The sequence below is a fragment of the Opisthocomus hoazin genome, chromosome 1 (assembly GCF_030867145.1).
Source record: "Opisthocomus hoazin isolate bOpiHoa1 chromosome 1, bOpiHoa1.hap1, whole genome shotgun sequence".
In the NCBI taxonomy this organism is placed as follows: Eukaryota; Metazoa; Chordata; class Aves; order Opisthocomiformes; family Opisthocomidae; genus Opisthocomus; species Opisthocomus hoazin.
Window position 1 is genome coordinate 110,963,985 of NC_134414.1, and position 18,107 is coordinate 110,982,091.

An 18,107-nucleotide genomic window follows, 5' to 3' on the forward strand; every position below is an offset into this window, starting at 1 on the left:
TAATTAAAAACCCATCCACTCCATCTTCTTCTCTGCTGCTTTGATCTTTCCTGGAGGCAAGATGTAGGTAAAGATTTCTCTAGCTTTTATGCAAGTTTACAGAAATAATGTATTTCTACCTGCAGAATTAGAATAATCCTGTAGAATATAACTGCTATATTGCAGAGACTACCTCTACCTTAACACGGCAGCTATGACTGAAGGGGCCATAAGGGATGGTGTTTGCTGCCTAGGAATAATAGCATTCCTGCATTCTGCTTTTTGCGAGCTTTACACAGCAACAAGCAGGAGTGTGGAGTACACTCCTCACGTGAGAGAGACTGGCAGTCTGTGCAGAGAAGGACAAGACTGTCTCGTAGCCTTCTAGGAGCTCTGTGATAAATTCACCAGTGTCAAAGGCACTGGCAGAAATCAGAAAAACCCAATGAGATAATGAAGTGGCTTGTGTGGAGATGAGCAGCAATGTAATCACAGACAACTTTTTTGAAAATGTTTTTTTGTGTGTGTTATAGTTGTTAATAGTGTATGCCAATACTACAATAGACCTAATGCGTGCTAATGGAGCGGTCACGAAAAGACATGGCACTCTGTCAAAGGAGGACAGAGCTTGATATTGAAAATCTATTTTAAATATTGTGTTTAGTATTCAGGCCATCCTCGGAAGAAAGGTTTAGCAGAAAGAGCATCCCAAAGCAGCAATGAAACTGATTAGAAGTGTGAAAAGATTTCCATTTAAAGGAGGAGAAAAGATTAGGTCTTTTTGACTAGTCGTGAGATAAGTAAACTGAGACGGGAGGGAATCAGAAATTAAAAGCCCAGTCCAGCTAATAGTGGAGTCGTTGGGAAGCCTTTCATTAACTTCAGCAGAGGCTGGAGTATGCCCTCTGTCAGCTAATGTTGTTGTTCTTTCATGGTGGAGGAAAAGAGAAGATACTAAATGAAATACAGCACTCCATGAAATACAATTAAATTATATTTGTCGTCTCCTGTACTGTGTATCTGGTTCACTCCCTATCGCTGGACACTGACACAAGGAATCTACAGGAACACAGGGTGAGATTCATGCTTCTCCCACGTACCAGAGCAGACACAGCCACCGCTCCTGACTGAGAAACATGCACCCAAACCTTGCAGAGCCAGGAGGAGAAGGTGGTGCTCAGAGGTGGCTAACACTCAGAAGATGAGACTGTCCCTCGGGGTCATTACAGGATAACTTGGGGCAGAGATGAAAAGACATCTTCCCAGCCTCCCCTCTTTCCAGAACCATAATCTGCCCAACTCAGCAGGTCCCCTGCTGCCACAAAGTATGTCCAGGGTCTTTTGGAGGTGCTCTGAAGATGTCAGCTGGTTACATGCTGGAAAACACATAGCAGATTTCTCATTCCTCATGTTCAGCCAGGTAGCAGCTTCACTTCAACAAGAGACATCTTCAGTGTGTATATAAGATATCCCGTTAATTGTTTTGAAGTGATTTCTCTAGGGGTAGTCTAGAGGTAAAGAAGTTTAAATGCTTGTCCTACGCATGTGCCTTTTTCTCTACTGAGTTCCCTCTAGTGCTCTACAGTGTGATAATTACTGTTTCTAAACTGCTAATTAAGCTTCTGGAGACATAGATGCCTGATTATAGTGAGTTTCAAAACACTAGTGCACTGGGAACAGGATTTTCTCCTTGAACCATGCCTGAAGATTAGTGCTTCAGGGCTTGTACGCTTAACACAATTTTATCACTCCTGCATGCCTTTCAAAACCATCCTTCAGAAAACATTTCTGATAAAGAGATGATTTTGCCATCATGTGGCGCTGATACAGAGTTTGCTAAAGAGTACTGTCGTGGCTAGGACCTTAGCTCTTATCTTTTGTTGTTCTTTGCTATGAAGTTGTCGTTCATTACAATCTCTTTCTGAGAACAAGAAACAGCTTTTGGTCCCAGAAGGCCCTCACCTCACCCCAGCACAGCCAGACGACATCACCCTGACGCCATTCTCCCTCTTCTCAGCCTGCCACAAATGCCCTCCATCATGCTGGGAGCAGTAGAAGGAGGACCGAGATACTTCTCTTTGTCAAACGGACCTTTCAGTCATTTGTTGGAAGGACAGTGCTTGGGAAGTAATAATCAGGGCTAGGGAGCATTAGAGAGGTTCAAAGGGCTTGCTCCCTGCTGAGAGAAAGAAGTAACGGCTACAAGAAGGTCCGTAAGTTTGTCAGGTGTGTAAATCAGTACCAAAGTCAAACGTGCTAGGCCGGCTTACAACTGCTGGGCAATTCTGGCCAATATTTTTTGGAAACACTGAGATGTGACTTGCTGAGAGAGCTATGAAGGGAAGGGGACCGCAAGGGATGGAATCAACAACAAAAATGGAAGAACAGAAAATGAATACCAACAAAGGCTTTTCTAAGACAGGCTGACATGGTGATTGGAGATGGTTGATTAAAACAAAAAAGCAGATGTCAGAGTTTCTGGGAGTTACCTATCAGATCTGAGTCTCTCTTATCTGATAAATTCTTTTCCTTTACTACTGATGCTATCTATTGGCAAAACCGTGTTATTTTCTCAGGCATTTCTTCAGGGACAAACTGTGGCCTCTATGACCGTGTGAAGACACAGGGAGCGGATGCAATTCCTTTGAAATGAAGCTACCCACCCGGTCCGAGTTTTGCTCTCGGCAGTTAACACACGCCCGAAATTTCCTTTTACACCTTTAATTCAGGTTGCCGCGTAAACTAAGGGCCAGGGCAGTTAGAAAGATGAAAAGTCGTTTTTCTTTGTTGACGGTCAGGTTCTGGCATAGGTTTAAAACACCACTCAGCTGCGCACTGATAAAGACAAGACAACCGGCTTGGCGGGCCGGGGTTTTGCCGTCCTTCGCGTAGAACACCCAAACCCTCCCCAAACATCCCACCCTGTGCTCGGGGCTCAGCCCCGCTCCCAGCTGCCAGCAGCAGGGCGCCCTTCCCGAGCAGGAACACCTGTGGGTGCTTCTCATTTTTGCCCGCCTACTCCGGCCTGCCGGAGGGCATTCCCCGACCTGCAGCCCTCCGTCCGGGGCCGGAGCCCACCTTCAGCTCCGCGGGGCCCCGGCGGCACTGGAACGGCCGGTACAGCTCGGGCACCTCCGGCGGGAGCGCGGCTCCGGCCCGGGCACGGCCCGCCTTTACCGCCGCGCAGCGCGGACAAGCGCACCGGGGGTGCCGGGGCTGCCCGCGGCCGCCGAGGGAGCTGGGGCGGGGGCACCGGGCCGGACAAAGGCGGCGGGAGGCGGGGAAGCGTGAGGGGCCGCGCCGCGACGGGGCGGCCCCGCCGCAGCCACCCACGGCGCCGCCGGGACAGCCCGGGGGCGGCCCCGGCGCGGCGGGGGGCAGCGGGCCCGGCCCGGCCCCGACGGCGCCGCCCGCCGCCCACCCCACTCCGGCCCGGCCCGCCGCCGCCGCCCCCGGCCCGCCTCCCCTCTCCTCCGCGACGGGGCGGTCGGCGGCTCCGCGCCCGCCGCCGGCATGGAGGCAGCGGGGCGGCGCGGCCGGGCCGAGGGGCGCCCCGCCGGCAGCCGCCTCCTCCTCCTCCTCCTCCTCCTCCTCCTGGCAGGTCAGCGGGGCCGGGCGGGTGCGTGGGGAGCCGGGGCGCCGCGGAGCCGCCGGGCAGAGGGTGCAGGCCAGGCTGGGAGGGCGTCGAGGGCCGGCCCCCGGCGGTGTGAGGCGGGCGCTGGGGCTTTCCCTTGCCGTCGGGGGTGGCACCGGCAGCGGGAGGCGGCGGGGGCTGCGCGGGGCCCCTCAGCGGAGCTGCAGGGCCGCGGGAGGGTGAGTCCGCGCCCTCCGAGAGCGGCGCCGGGAGGCGGGCAGGGCTGGGGCGCCGAGGGGCTGCGCCGAGAAGCGGGTGAAGGCGCGAAGGCCCGGAGCCGCGGGCGTGGGCAGCCCCCCGGGGGCAGCAGCCTCCGCGCGGGGAGTCCCCCGCGGGACGGCAGGGCCCATGGCAGCCGCCGGCCTCCCCTCCCGTCCCCGCTCCTCCCGGAGGTCCCTCGGCCGCCCCTGTTCCCTCTCTGGGGGGTCCGGTCAGGCCCGTGGGGCCGTGGTCCCGCACGCACGTTTCTTCAGCGCTGGGGTGACCACGCAGGGGTCGGGGCAGCGGCGTGAGCAGGCGCCCATGCTGCGAAGCGCAGCCTGTTCCGGCCTCCGCCCTCGCTTGGCATCTCCAGGCCCAGACCGAGCGTGGCGGCGGGCGTGAGACGAGGCTGGACGTTGGCGTCGTCGAGGCACATGGCGCCACGTTGGGCCGGCACGGATGGGAGGCGGGAATGGTGGAGCGGGAAGCCCTGAGCGCGGCCCGCTCGCCTGGGAGCGGGAGCCACAGCGCATCAGGAGTGCGGGAGCGGGGTTTGCCGTCTGTGCTTTCACGTCTCGGCCGCGGCAGCATGTGTGCAACCGAAGAGGCCACGAAGGGCGGCGGGGCAGGCACGACAGTCTCTGGCTGTGGGGGCCATGCCATAACGGCCGGGGCGAGGGGAGCCGCTGCCAGCCGGTGGGGGGTGAGGGAGCCCGGGGCAGCTCTCGCTGACGGCCCGGGCCGGGGCCGGGCAGGGGCTGGGGGAGGTAGCCCGTTCCCAGACGGCTTCCTCCTCCCTGCCAGCAGCTCAGCGGGACGGGCAGCCCAGCCTCAGGCTTCTCTCTGGGCTCCTTGCTGGGATGGAAAAAGGTGATCCGTGGTGTCTTGACATTTCAAAATGCTCTTTTTTGTTTTAAATGATTAAATATGCGAAGGAACCGATAACGGCCAGCTGCAAAATAGCCGTACACAGAACACCCAACTCTGAACTTCCTGCTGAAGGGCAGCACGAGTGGGAACGGGCGGCCATTTGGGGTCAGGTCGCGCCACGAGTGAAATCCTGTGCTGGTATAAAACTGTTAGACTGCGTTTTCTTTAAAGCTGTGCTGTACAGCATTTTGTTGTTGCTGCTGTTTGACCACACGAATGTTATTTTTATTCAGCAGAAGATTGCCTGGCTCAGTGCGATAATGACTGCAAAGCTTACTGCTGTGATGGGACTACTCCCTACTGCTGTTCGTATTATGCCTACATTGGGAATGTCCTTTCGTAAGTATGTTTGCGCTGTAGGGAAAAGCCTGATGTGCTGTGTTCATGGACTTGGTGTCAGCTCGGATTGAGGGAAACTGTTTTGGCAATAAACAGTGGCAGGGTTTGGGGTTTTTTTGGATTTGGTTTGTTTTTTTTCCTTACTGGTAGCAAGCATCGGTATTCCTCGAAAAGCTGAGGTTGCATGTATATATGAAGCAAACCAGAAAGCTTGCTAAAATTGAGGCTTATGTCCTTAGCTTGTGTACAATAATATAATCTGTGGACATAAGCTTTAGAGGCGGTGGGAACTTTGTTTCAAGCTCTTCAGGTGAAAACGACTGTGAATAGAAATCTTGTGGGTTTTGTTGAAATATTTTCTTACAATACCCAAGTTAAACCACTATTCGAATGACTTGGATTTGAGATTCTTTTTGCTTTGAAGTACTTTTTTTTTTCCCTCCTTTTTATTGACTTACTTGTTTTTGTTAAATGGTGTTTTGGCTTTCGGTGTAATTTACTGAACAGATTACTAGGTAAGGGTAACCCGGCCCTTTAATGCTGCAGTATGAGTAGCGAGTTTCACAGTGCTTAAAAAAAACACAGCAGGTGAAAAGAGGTTGTTACGCATATTTCCTATCTAGAGAAAAATGTAGGAGTAAGCCATTGATTAACGGCATAGGCTCCAGTGCAGCTTTTTAGCTGTTCATTGGTGAGGAAGACGAGAAGCTTGCGTGCTAGTGGACCTGACTCTAGGCTCTGGGCCTAATTCAAGTGACAACCCATAAATACCACATTGATGTGTGAGGACAAAACCTAAACAAAACATAAAATGTTGTTCGTCTTTCCTTCTGTTTCGTCAACCTCACCAGTAATTTCCTTAACCTCTCGCATGCAGTCTGTGACGTATTTTTGCTTTATGTTCTTGACTAAAACCGGAAAAGGACAAAGAGTTCCGTCATACAGAGTGCTCGGTGCTTGGGGCGGAGTGAGCAGGAAGGTGGGGGTTGCTTTTTCTAGAAAGATTCCTCTGTTGCAGGTTTTGTTTGAGCCATGGTACCTGGGGAGCTAGCCAGTGTTCCCTTCAGCATATTTTATAGGACTTTGAGGGAGCAGGCAGAGAGATGGTATTTTAATACAGAATTGATCCACAGTTTTTAAAGCAGATCAGACACTTCCTGGGCTAAAGTAAATAAAATGATTATAAAGCACCAGAATCCTTCATTCCTGTGGAAGTAAAAACCCATGTACTTAAGATTGATTACTGTTGGAGAATGACAAGTGATTTTTTTTCCTCCGCTCACCTAGGGAATGTCTGCTTTGATTTTTTTCTTTTTCTTTTCTCATTCCGAAATCGCTTTCCCATTTACATGCATGGAAGGACGTGCTGGTCTTGAATACCTTATTCCAGCTCGCGTGTAGTTCGGCATGACGGACACGATAGCGTAGGATACCACATTATAAGAAGGAAGCTTCCCACAGAGCAAGTGGATTTTGTCTCCCACTCCAAGCGAACATCCCTGGCATTTGTCTAGCCTAATGTCAGAGCTGTGCTTTGGGAAGGATGGACAAGGGGATTCTTTCGAGTGACTGCTGAAATGTTTGAACCACGCCTTCAGCGCCAGGTTGACACCTAGTCTTTTGTGTATTTATTTAAGAAATGTAAACAGCTATTGATTAGAGCTGAGTGCAAGTGGCTCTGACGCATTGGGAGGGTTTGTGTCTCATCTGGAAGGTTTTGAATACTGAAGGGGCTCTTACAAGTGCTGTTTGCCACAACATGTCTTGAAGGAGACATTTGATTCTTCTCATTTTTTTATGGTTAAGTACTCCAATTCATAGACTCGAAGACCAGTCAGGAGTCATTATATTCCTCTGACCTGACATTTTGCATGATTGAGCCATAGATTCCACCCCCACCCCCCAAAAAAAACCCGTTTTGGGCGTGTCTTTTTTAAATGTGTAATCTCATTTTGAAAACTTCATGCATCGATGAGTTGACCATCTGACCTGGTAAGCTGTTCTATAGTTCATTTACTAACATTGCTGGGAAATTGTGCTGGGAAACGAAGGTTGAAATTCCTACTGTCAGCTCTTAACTTATCTGTGAGTTTGAAATGTGGCCCTAAATAGTCATCATGACAGCTCTCAACCTTATCGCTGAGCTGGGTGAACTCTGTCAGCCTCACATGTAAGATTTGCTTTGTTTTGCTTTGTCCTGCTCAGGGGTCAATTCTTTGGCCTTCCTTTGAGCTCCCTCTAGTATTTTCACTTCCTTCTTCAAGTATGGCTAGGAGGGCTTAGCACAGGGTTTTGACAGAAGCCTTGCTAGGATTATTTTTTCCTGTATCTTTCTTCGAGTACCTATGTTGAAGCAGCTATCTGGGATGATCGCAGAAGACGTAAATGAACTTAGCAATTTGTTCCAGCTCTAAGTCCTGAAGTCACAGTCTTCAAAGCATGTCTGCTGCTTTAAGCCTGCAAACTGTTCTTTGCTAGGGTTACCACCTTGCATTTAGTTGCATTGCAGAATATGTTACTGTGACTTTAATCGTGCTCCATTAGAATAACCTTCCTTTTCCATTATTTGGCACTATGTTGGTCTTTTTATGTGCAAGCTTTTCCTGCAGAAATTTCGTGTTGCCTCACCCCCAAATGACAAACTGGTGAAACTGCATTAGAAGAAGACACAATCCCTGGAATTTGGAAATGGCCACTAGTGACCTATCTGCTTATGTCTTTCTGTTAACAACTGTGTGTTGAAATCCTTTAAAGAACCGTTTTTAATCCAACAAACTATGTCTCCTGATAATTCCACGTAATGCTGTTCTTTAAATATCCTTCTTTTCCCAGGTCATCATTTCTGATCCTACTGTCTGCACCAAACAGTGGACTTGCCCTGTGTGGGTGCTTTCAGAAGTGCCTTTTTACTGTCTTAAACACCGTTAGTAGTCCTCGGTGTATTGGCTCCTCTGCTTCCTTAGAGTTTGCCTATGCTTCTTCATTTGTTTATCACTGATTTCTCCACGCTCTCCATTCTTCATAAATCTGCAAGTTTTTCTGAAGCTTCTGCTCTTTGTCTTCTCTGGGATGGTATTTTTCATGAGCGTAACTGTCTCTTGCAGTTTTGGAAAAGCCTTTTGGCGTGCAGTACATTCTTTTTAAACAATTCTCTGTTTTGTTTCACGCCTCTCACTCTTCTCTTTCTAGACCCATATGCCAGCAATTGTACAAACAGAATGTAAACACCAGGCAGTAATGTATATACTGATTTTAAAACAGTCAGTGGGACTAGATCTTGATCATCGATACACAAGTTGCTTGTAGCTTTTAGGTGATTAATTAACTTTCTTAACTCATTAAAATGAGATTCAACATTGACTTACTCCACGTAGGGTTTTAGAATTTTCTATTTTAAGAAATTGTCATCTTTTTAGGACACCAGGGAATTTTTTTTCTTTAGTCGGATGAGATTTTCGGCAAACATCCTCCAGGCTGTGTGCATCTGTGATGAGCCTGTTTTTCTTTCCACACATGAAGAACAGATGCGGACTTACCGGCTCACTCTAGTACTAGGATTTCAGGGCCTGTAAGAGATGTTCCAGTAACTCAGACTTTAGTTGGACTGCAGGTATAATCTGTAAGCATTCAAGGTCTTTGATTGAGTTGTCTGTAATCCCATGAGCATCTCTAATGTGAAGTAACACATCCTTCCCCTCCTCCCCCCCCTTCATGATACCCTTCCAGAGCAAGTTGTTACAGCGTTCATGTTCCAGCTATATTTCCCTTCCCACTAGTTTTCAATAGCTACAGCCTGTCATTATTTCCTCTGATGCATATGCATTTCCTCCTGTTCATTTGCTCGGCATCTAGTGCTTAATAGTTAGCCCTTCTAAAAATGTTTTTTTCTTGGACAAATTACAGATTTATGTTTGGACTGCTGCAAAGTAACGCAGCTTTGTCTGTGGAATGAAGCAAAAGGTGCAGGGATGCTTCAGCGCTCAGACTGTTCCTCCTGCCCACCTTTTCACTCCCTGCCAGAAGAAAGCTTGGAGGCACCCTTTCCAGCCTTCAGCGTCACCCCAGCCCTTTGAGTCAAGAAACTCAAACTGCACTCCTCCTCAGAAGATAGTTTTGCAGAATCATAGAATGGTTTAGGTTGGCAGGAACCTTAAAGATCATCGCGTTCCAACCCCCCCTGCCATGAGCAGGGACATCTTCCACTAGACCAGGTTGCTCAAAGCCCTGTCCAACCTGGCCTTGAACACTGCCAGGGAGGGGACAGCCACAGCTTCTCTGGGCAACCTGTGCCAGTGCCTCACCACCCTCACAGCAGAGAATTTTGTTGTTATATCTAATGTAAATCTACCCTCTTTCAGCTTGAAGCGATTGTCCCTTGTCCTATTGCTGCATGCCCGTGTAAAAAGTCCCTCCCCATCTTTCTTATAAGCCCCCTTTTAGTACTGAAAGGCCGCAGCAAGGTCTCCCCACCGCCTTCTCTCCTCCAGGCTGAACAATGGCAACTCTCCCAGCCTGTCCTCATAGCAGAGGTGCTCCAGCCCTTGGATCATTTTTGTGGCCTCCTCTGGACCCTCTCCAACAGGTCCATGTCTTTCCTGTGCTGAGGGCTCCAGGGCTGGATGCAGGACTCCAGGTGAGGTCTCACCAGAGCAGAGCTTAGCTTCTAAGCTGTTGAATCATTTGTGGCCGACCTTTTATCTGTTTTCCTGTGCTGTGTCTGCTTCCGCAGCTCGCTGTCAGGCTAGGCACTGCGAGGACTGCAGCATGTTTTCCCTGTGACAGATGCTCCAGGTTTGCCCACCACACCAGTATCTCCCTAGCTAACCAGCTGGCAGCATTTTGCCTTCTGTCACTCAGGGAAGTTGTAGACGTCTGGTTATTGCCTTCAGCTCCAGCCTTAAAGCCCAGAGCTCCTCAGAGGTGGCAGTTGGTATGAATGGGGTTTTCTTCTGCAGAACCCAAATCTGTATGCATGAGTGTTTCTGACAGTGCTCTGCGTATTTGCTTCTGAGAGGCTGCAAATTGTGTGGCCCTCATGTTTATGCTGGTGGCCACTGGACTTTCTGTGGGCTAACTTCCAGTTTGGTCTTTTCCACCACCTTGTGCTTCGTGTTTATCATCGCCCACAGGTAACTCCTGAGCCTCAGGGAGCTCTCTGGGCAGAGATGTCAGTCGTTGCATGCTGTCCGGGGGTGATTCTGGGTGCTGCCTTTGCTCTTTCACATGACTTCATGGCCAGCAGCTGTGAATTGATGTGAAGTAATCCCAAATTCCACGTAATAATGGAGCAAAGAGTCCAAATAGTCCAGCTGTTCTTTCGAATGAGTACTGCTGGGCCAGTTGAATATTCAGTGGAAATGAAGGGACTTAGACCCAGATTTGGCCCACAGTGTTTAAGAAAACTCACTGATGAAATATGCAGCCCTGGTGGTTGGTCCATATTTTCCTGGGTAAGTCTTGAAGGGTAGTAAACTGGAGTGTTCGCTTAAGCAGAAGAGAAAGCTAAGATGCAGCAATGCTACATCACATTGCAAAGTGTATGAAGTTTCTTGGTAAATGTCTTCAGAATGACTTACTCTAAGGCACCTTTTATTTAGAAAAATAAAACAAAATAAACCAAAACATGTGTTTCCAAGGACTTCAAAAGTAACTGGACAAAAAAGTAAATAAAAACTTTAGAGAACTGTGATCTCATTACAGGTAGAGTGGATGGTGATTTGCAAGAGAGCAGGTGGAAAAATCTTACCAGAGATAATGAGGAAGCCACAGCCTGTTCAGTGATGGCTGAAATATCAGGTGCTATTTACATTAACCTAATATATGTTGGAGGGGGTAAGTTTTTTGGGTGGGTTTTTTGTTTTGTTTTAAGTCTCGAGATTGCACAATGTGGCCAGGAAGGAAGGAAGGCAGACAGAGAGAATGGGAGGAAAAGAGACAGAGAATGCATTTAGCATAAAAATCGCGTGCATGCATCAGCCTGCAAAACTGAAGAAAAAGCCGTGTGTAGTGTATCTAAGTGTGGCATTTGACATGAAGCACTTTATATCCAGTAGTACTTTTGAGAAAAGCAGCTGACCTCAGAGGATGCCGTTCTTGTTCATGAAAGGAAAAATGTCCCTTAGGCTGATTCCCTTGATATGAGAATAGGATGGAGGGTAGGTGGTGAAGGAGGAGTGCACCAAAGGATAGAATTAACATTTTAAGAGTTAGGAATATAGAGATGTAGCCTCTGGAGTTCATAGTGAATAAAAAAAAAAATATCAGGAAGCTTAGCATTTGCTGTAGATTCCAAATAATTAAAATTAGACACTTTTAGGCATCCCACAGTAAATATGTGAAGCAGCATATGGGTTGGAGATGGTGTCTGTGCTACAGTTGTATGGTACTCTACTCAAAATAAAACTGTTCCTCTTCATCAACGTAATGTTCAAAATTTCTCATGATTGAAGCACTTTGGGACAATATGTAAAACTGCAATTTACCTGACAGTTGCCGTGTCATGTCTCTGGCTCTGTGACTTCAGATACGATGCCAGAGCTATGCCAAAGGCCCAGTTCAGTAATTATATTTTCCACTTGGCTGGAATTGTGGCTTCTGGTCAGGAAAGTCTCCCTGAATGAGCACACAGAGCAGAGCCTGAGGGTGCTTGCGCTGAGTGCTTGGGGCTGGCTATAAATGTGTGGTGGGCAAGGGCAAGACTGCTAGTCAGACTGAAACCATTTCTCTTTCATTCTGCCTAAGAAGTGAACAGCAGTTCAGCCTTTTAATCCTTGGTCTTCAGTGTCTGGAGTACCTGTGGAAGCGTGCTAGCCATGCTTCAGACTGGGAAAGCCTCCGCAAGAGGGGTATCCAACTCTCTCTGTGCAGATTGACTGCGATTTAGAGACAGATCTAGGACCACATTTTCATTGTAAGATCTGCTGGAGAGAGAAATGGTATTCAAAATGTGACCTTTGCGAAGTATTTGAACTTCCAGTTGTTTTTTGTTCCATGCCTATTGTCCCAGTTCATATCCTGCAGCAGAGAATGTGCGATCCGATTTACGACCAGAGCAGTATCTGCTCTTGACGACAGCTGCAGAGGAAGCCCTTGTCAGCACCAGAATTAAAGCATAGGGCGCCTCTTCTTTAGCTCTTTGTGTTTTCATTTCTGACCCTGTGTTGTGACAAGCAACTCGAGATGGGAAAAAACTGTTTTGCTTGCCAAACAGCACCTCTCAAAAGATAGGTCCTACTTCAAGTCTCCTACCTCTTTTTTATGGGGGGGGGGGTGGGGGGGAAGTGTCTGACTAACTCTTTTGAAATGTTTGGGACTAATGGGACCAGGTTCTTTTGTTTGTTTGATCGGTTTTGGAAGTTAGGGGTTTTTATTTTAGTAGGTAGCTATAAGAACTAGAATGTTTTTTTGGTGAAAACTGGAAGTTTTTGTGAACATGTAAGTTCAGTTGTTCATAAGATAAAAGGGTAGCACAGTTTTGTGGTAAAATTTGAGTTGTTGACATCCCTGTGGATCATCTGTTTTTCATCATTTGGAAGATTGTTAGAATTTGGCCTGAAAATGGAAGCATTAAGGTATAAATCACTGAAATGCTCTCTGTGGCTTACAGAAAACTCTAGGAGGGAAAAATAAACATTTGTAAGGAATCCAGTGAAATTAGCTTGCTTATACTGCACTGTTTATTTTGAAAAGATTTTTCAGTGAAGGGAGAGATAATTTGGTGTTTACCACTTGCAGTGGTCTGTTTTGGAAGCCTGTAGGATTTTCCCATAGGGCTCGATCTTGTAAAAGATGTTTTCTTAACACTCGGTTAGGCTGATGTAAAGACTGAGCCTGGGGATTATGTTGATAGCAAGAGGACTGTTGTTTCTTCACAAGAAGTTTACCTTCTGTCTGTCATTTTATACCCCCTCATCTTTTCCGTTTTCAAGTGGGGGACAGGTCCGCCTCTGAATTTAATAAGAATCTGTAACTTTGTTCAGTCATCTGTACATCCAACACTTTTGAGAGAATTCAGATAGTTTGCTAGGCGTCAGTTCAGCAGAGGAGTTAAATGCATTTGTGACTTCAAGGCGGTGAGTAGATGCAATGGATAGAGTTCTCATCCCGTTGAAATCAATAAGCTAATTACTTCAGTGGGGATTTCATGCGCTGGTTCTAATGGGACAAGTTGTAAGCTCAAGTGCCTTGATGAATCCAAGTGTTAGAATAAAAAATTTTTTTCTTTTTTTTTTTATTCACCGTGGTACCTTCCACATTCACAGCCGCTTCGTGCTCCCTTGCTCCTAGTTCAAGCGCTGCTTGATAAGGTGTGTCGCTGCTGTGGGGGGTCAGGAGATACACAGGACAAATCCCAACACATCCACTCCCCGCACAAGCCCCCAGCATTTCTCCAGTGCATCCATACCTCCCCTACTCCCAGCTGGAGAATTTCTGTTTTGTTGGCTAATTCCGAGATTTCACAGAGCTCGTGGGAATCTCGAAGGATTAGTCTGTTGCATTTTGTACTGGTCACTCTGTAGTAAGTAATATCGTGCCAGCTCAGAGCAGGGTTGGGTTATTAATGAAGATACTTCTGGGTCAAGAGCTGTGCAAGAGGGCCATTTGGTGCTGCACACAAGGTAATTGCAGCCAATCCAAATAAAGCCTATAGCACTAATTCAATATTTGAAGCATATTGTCCTAGAAAGATAAACTCTCATTCTAATCTTAATGCGCCTCTTTAAGGGACAGAAACGAAGTTTGGCGTATATAAGTGAGTTATTAAAAATTAAAGGAAATGAGCTATTAATTCACAGGGCAGCCACAAGTTCCTTTGAGATTTATAACCACAACTAGACAGAAATTCCACAGTTAACATAATCTTTAGAAATTCAATGATTTTTCTCCATTTAAAAAGGAAAAAAGTTGTGACGTTTACTTTCGGAATCGCTTTCGCTATCATAAAAACCTCCCCCCCCCCGAATTATTTTTGTAAAATACAGTGTTTCTCTTGGGACTCTACTCCATACGTAACTGTTCAGTGTGGGATGGAGAGGCACTAATACCACAGGCTGGACAGGCAGGTTTCGTCATCGTGTCTCCCTCTGTTGGCTCATCCTCATAGAGAAGAGATTTTTACTGCTGTCATTAAATGGAGTTATTCCTTTTGCTCACAAGGGAGGCTTGGTTTAGTGCTGAATGTTCCGGCTTCTCTCTCTTAACTGGGGCCCATGGTACAGTTTGTCACAAGCACAAGAGGTACTAAGGATATGCAGCTCTTCTTGGAACATCTGTTCATCAGCTGAGACACAGTGAGCCTTACTTTTAGGTGCCTTGTGGACTTGCTGCGCTGCCGTTGAAGCGTAAAGGGACTGTGCAAACTGTCTCTACTCCAGTCCTTCATACAGTCCGTGGTCAGGGTGACCGAGTGAAGGTGTAATTAGGGTACTGCTGCCCTGTAGCTGTTTCCAGCTGCTGAGCAGCCCATAGGGCCCCAGTGTTAGTAACTGCGGATAACGTGTGAAATGCAGTCCCGAATGGCTGTGCTTATGCTGACACATTAACTGCAGTTCTGGTCTCTGATACTCTGTAGTGCTTATTCCTGTTGTGCCCATGCCTTTGACTTTTCCCTTCCGACAGCAGGGTGAGAGAGGGCCTGGACAGAAGCAGTGCCCCTTCTGTTCCTTCCCTTCCTTCCCTCCCCTTTCCACTGGTGCTCCCTCCTCCTCCTCGGCAAAGGGAACAGAATAGGAGTAATCATTTGGGACAGGAGGGAAGCAATTAGCCTTGGAGGGTGGCACGTCCCACCATGGAGGGGGAGGCTCCAGCTTCACCGGTGGATGCTTTGCACTGCAGAGGAGCAGTCTGCAACCCTCTGGGTAAGGGAACGTAAACTGGGGAGGACAGGGAGGTTGTCAGGGAGAGGGCAGGAGATTCCAGCTGCTGTCTGTTATCTTTCCTATGTGATGCGTGTATGTAGATGCGTGTGTATGTATGCATGCAGTTACAGTCTTACAATGTTTTTTCTTCTGAAATACTACTTTGCTGTTTTCCTACAACACAAAAACCATCTCGAGTCGCAGCTGGCGTTAGGATCCTGTTCTGGCCTCTGTACTGTTGAAGCACCGCGTTCGTTCGTGGCTCCGTGGAGCCCATGAGGGCCCCTTGCCGGGAGCGCTCCAGGCCGGCCGGCCTCTGCGGCTTCGGCTCTGGTGGTGGACAGGGAGGGTGGAGGAGCATTGCGGAGTGCTTGCTTTCGTATCGTGATGCCGCTGTGATAGACCTGCAAGTGTGCAGAAACAGAGAAAAAAATATTCTGATATCAGACTGAGGAGATTTCAGAAATGGAAGACAAGCATTGGAAAGACCTAAAATGAATTACTTATGCATAAGTGGCACTTATAATATGATGATGTTTAAATGATACATGACAGCAGCTCTTAATTCTTTTGTTTGGCTCAAATCCTGAAAGTCCCTGAGCTTTTGGGCCCCTCCTCATCTGCTGCTTTGGAAATGTAAACCAAGAGGAGAGAAAATAAGCAGCCAGCATAAATTTAGCACTTAACTTTTCATTGTTGAGACTGAAGCGATTCTAATGTTTTGTACAAGACCTTGTTGAGATACATCTCTTGGAATCTTTGAGGTTCTTCTGGAAGAGTAACAAGAATTTTGTTAGTGTGATATTTTATATAAAGAGTACAGCTTGTTTGTAATCATCTTTACTTTCCACTTGCATAGCGTATTATCTTCCAACGTTTTTCAGACACTTAAGATTGTCATTCGTTTCAGTCTTGAGTTCACAATATCCCGTCTGGCAAGGCTACAGTGTCTGGGCATCATTGCCTGTCTGCCATCCAGGTAGCATGTCCTGCTGCTGGTGGTGGCTCCTCACTTCTAAGAGCACTATAAGCTACCACAAATGAAGATGAATTATTTGGGTTACGGGCAGAATTTTGATTACTTGGAGGCAAAGTTTTATGTCTGAATATAGATGTTGAATATACCATGGATAAGCATATTCATGTGAAAAGCTCTTGGGGTGGAGAATGGCCGTACATGTGAGGAGTCCTTGTGTGCCATGTCCAGCACAAAAGTGTTCTGAGCTGTGAGCGAGAAGCCTTGGTGTTAATCTAATCTAAGTCATTAGTAACCTTCCCCCAAAACTCTTCTGTCAGAGCATCTCATGTGCAAACGTTGCGTTCTTCTATGACAACAGTTATTTTTGTCTGCCTTTCTTTTTGCTGACATCTCTGTTCTGGGGCACAGCTTCTCACGCGCTACAGTGCTTGCTGTGCTGCGTGGTCCTATCCCGAAAGACCTCGGTGAGGCTGTGTCCGATGACAGCTAATATATTTACATGGCTGAAAGCTAATATTGTTTGTTCAGTCTGTGGCAGTAACCCTGTGTTTGGCTTGGAAATAGATGGCCTATTTACATAAACCGAAAATATGAAAATGGATGACAGGATCACCAATCTGCTTACCTCACATTTCTTTCCTCCAGTGGCTCCTTTTGCAGGGATAGTTTGGTATTAAATTCCAGTGGAGAGCAAAAGGATAGAGCTTCAAGGGAACAGGGGATGGATGAAAAGTTATGGCCCTCATTCTCTGTTTCCAGCATTTGAAATTGTCTTAAGTAAAGCACAATACGTCTTTGTTCCTGAGCCTTCGCGACTGTTGAATGAAACTTAATGATTGAATTAGCATATTTCCACAAATGTAATAAAATGTCATCTTGACAATAATGCTTTCGAAATTGCTATATGACAGGGGTGCTGTAAACATGGTGGCATGTCTGCTGTATGTTTTGAATAATACGCTACATTAAGATAATGTGCTGAGATTAGGAGGGGAGCTGTGGTGTTTAACATCTGCATTCGGTAAGCTTACGCTGTCTCTGTCTTCTAATGTAATTTATTTTGCATTGAAATTCCATATTCTCCTTCAGGAGAGGAAATCTTTCCTGCTTGCTCCTCAGGCTCCTCCCCAGTCATCCTTCCTTCTGAAGTAGGTGTGTGAGGAGAGGCGATCAGCTCCTGAAATGGCCTCTGGCACGGCTGCCTGTGCTGGCAGGGGATGGGTTTGATGGCCTAGGAAGGTCCTTCCACCTTAGCCACAGAAGTAAGAATTTGTTCCGTTTTGGGCCTGGGCTGATCAAACCTTCTGAAGCTCTTGGCAAACTGGTAGGTGCGGGGTCTCTCTTCTGTAATCCTGTGCAGTCACAGGCTGACAGCAGCTGCTTACGAGCCGAGCTCCAGGCTGGCATCCGCGCAGCAGACGGCGACCAGCGTTGTTTTTCCAGCGGGGACAGGCACCTCTGCATGCCGGCTGGCTGGTGCACCGCTAGGGAAACAGCCCTGCTTGACGTCATCCCAGTTTGGCAAGTTATAGAGCAGCTTTGGGTTTTTGAGGCATACATGCTTGTTTAAAGGAAGGAGGGTCTTTTTTTACCTCCGGCAAAGGAGAGGTTTTGTTGTGCGTGTCTGTGACCGGTTCCCCAGGGAGATGCCTCAGTGGGCACCTGCAGAGCCCTGCAATCCCCCTCGAAGGGCTGGGAAGCCTTGTCGGGGGATCCCGCTTGGGCGAGTGGGTGGTGGGAAGCTGTGGGGACGCTGCTGTGATCACCAGCCCAGGGCTTGTGCCGAGTCGGATATTTTTAGGAGTCTAGTAGAATAACGCCCGTAGTTGATCTCCTTGTCACTTGAAATCTGACAGGTACAGGTACCGTCAGGGACCTTTGAGACAGTGTCAGTTAAGTTTCTGTATACTTCTGGTTTCTTTTCCTTCTAGAGATTTGTTACCATCGCAGAGCTACATGCAATCCCAAATTACCCCAGCAACCTGCAGCGACTGGGTTATACTTTTGTTAAAGGCTGACTCATCTCTTCCATGAATAAGTTGTGTTACTTGGAAGTTTTTGGTGCTTAAAAGGTGAAGAGGTTACTTCCGGGGCATAAGGCTTGCTGATTCGTCCAGGAAATCACCAGGACTCCTTCTGAGGAGCTTCCAGCTGCCCAGACTGCATGGGGGAGAGCAGGGCTGTATTG

General features: G+C 47.6%; 1 protein-coding gene across 2 annotated transcripts in view; it reads left to right on the forward strand.

Moving 5' to 3' along the window:
- Nucleotides 1-3,492: 3,492 nt before the first annotated feature.
- CYYR1 (cysteine and tyrosine rich 1) overlaps nt 3,493-18,107 on the forward strand; it is a 59,321-nt gene continuing 44,706 nt past the window's right edge. For both annotated transcript variants that reach the window (XR_012766607.1, XM_075446867.1), the window contains exons 1-2: nt 3,493-3,580; nt 4,981-5,083. Coding sequence is in view for 1 of the 2 variants with exons in the window: in XM_075446867.1 (XP_075302982.1) it covers nt 3,493-3,580; nt 4,981-5,083 (191 nt within the window). In the remaining variant the exon portion in view is untranslated. The remainder of the gene's footprint in view (nt 3,581-4,980; nt 5,084-18,107) is intronic.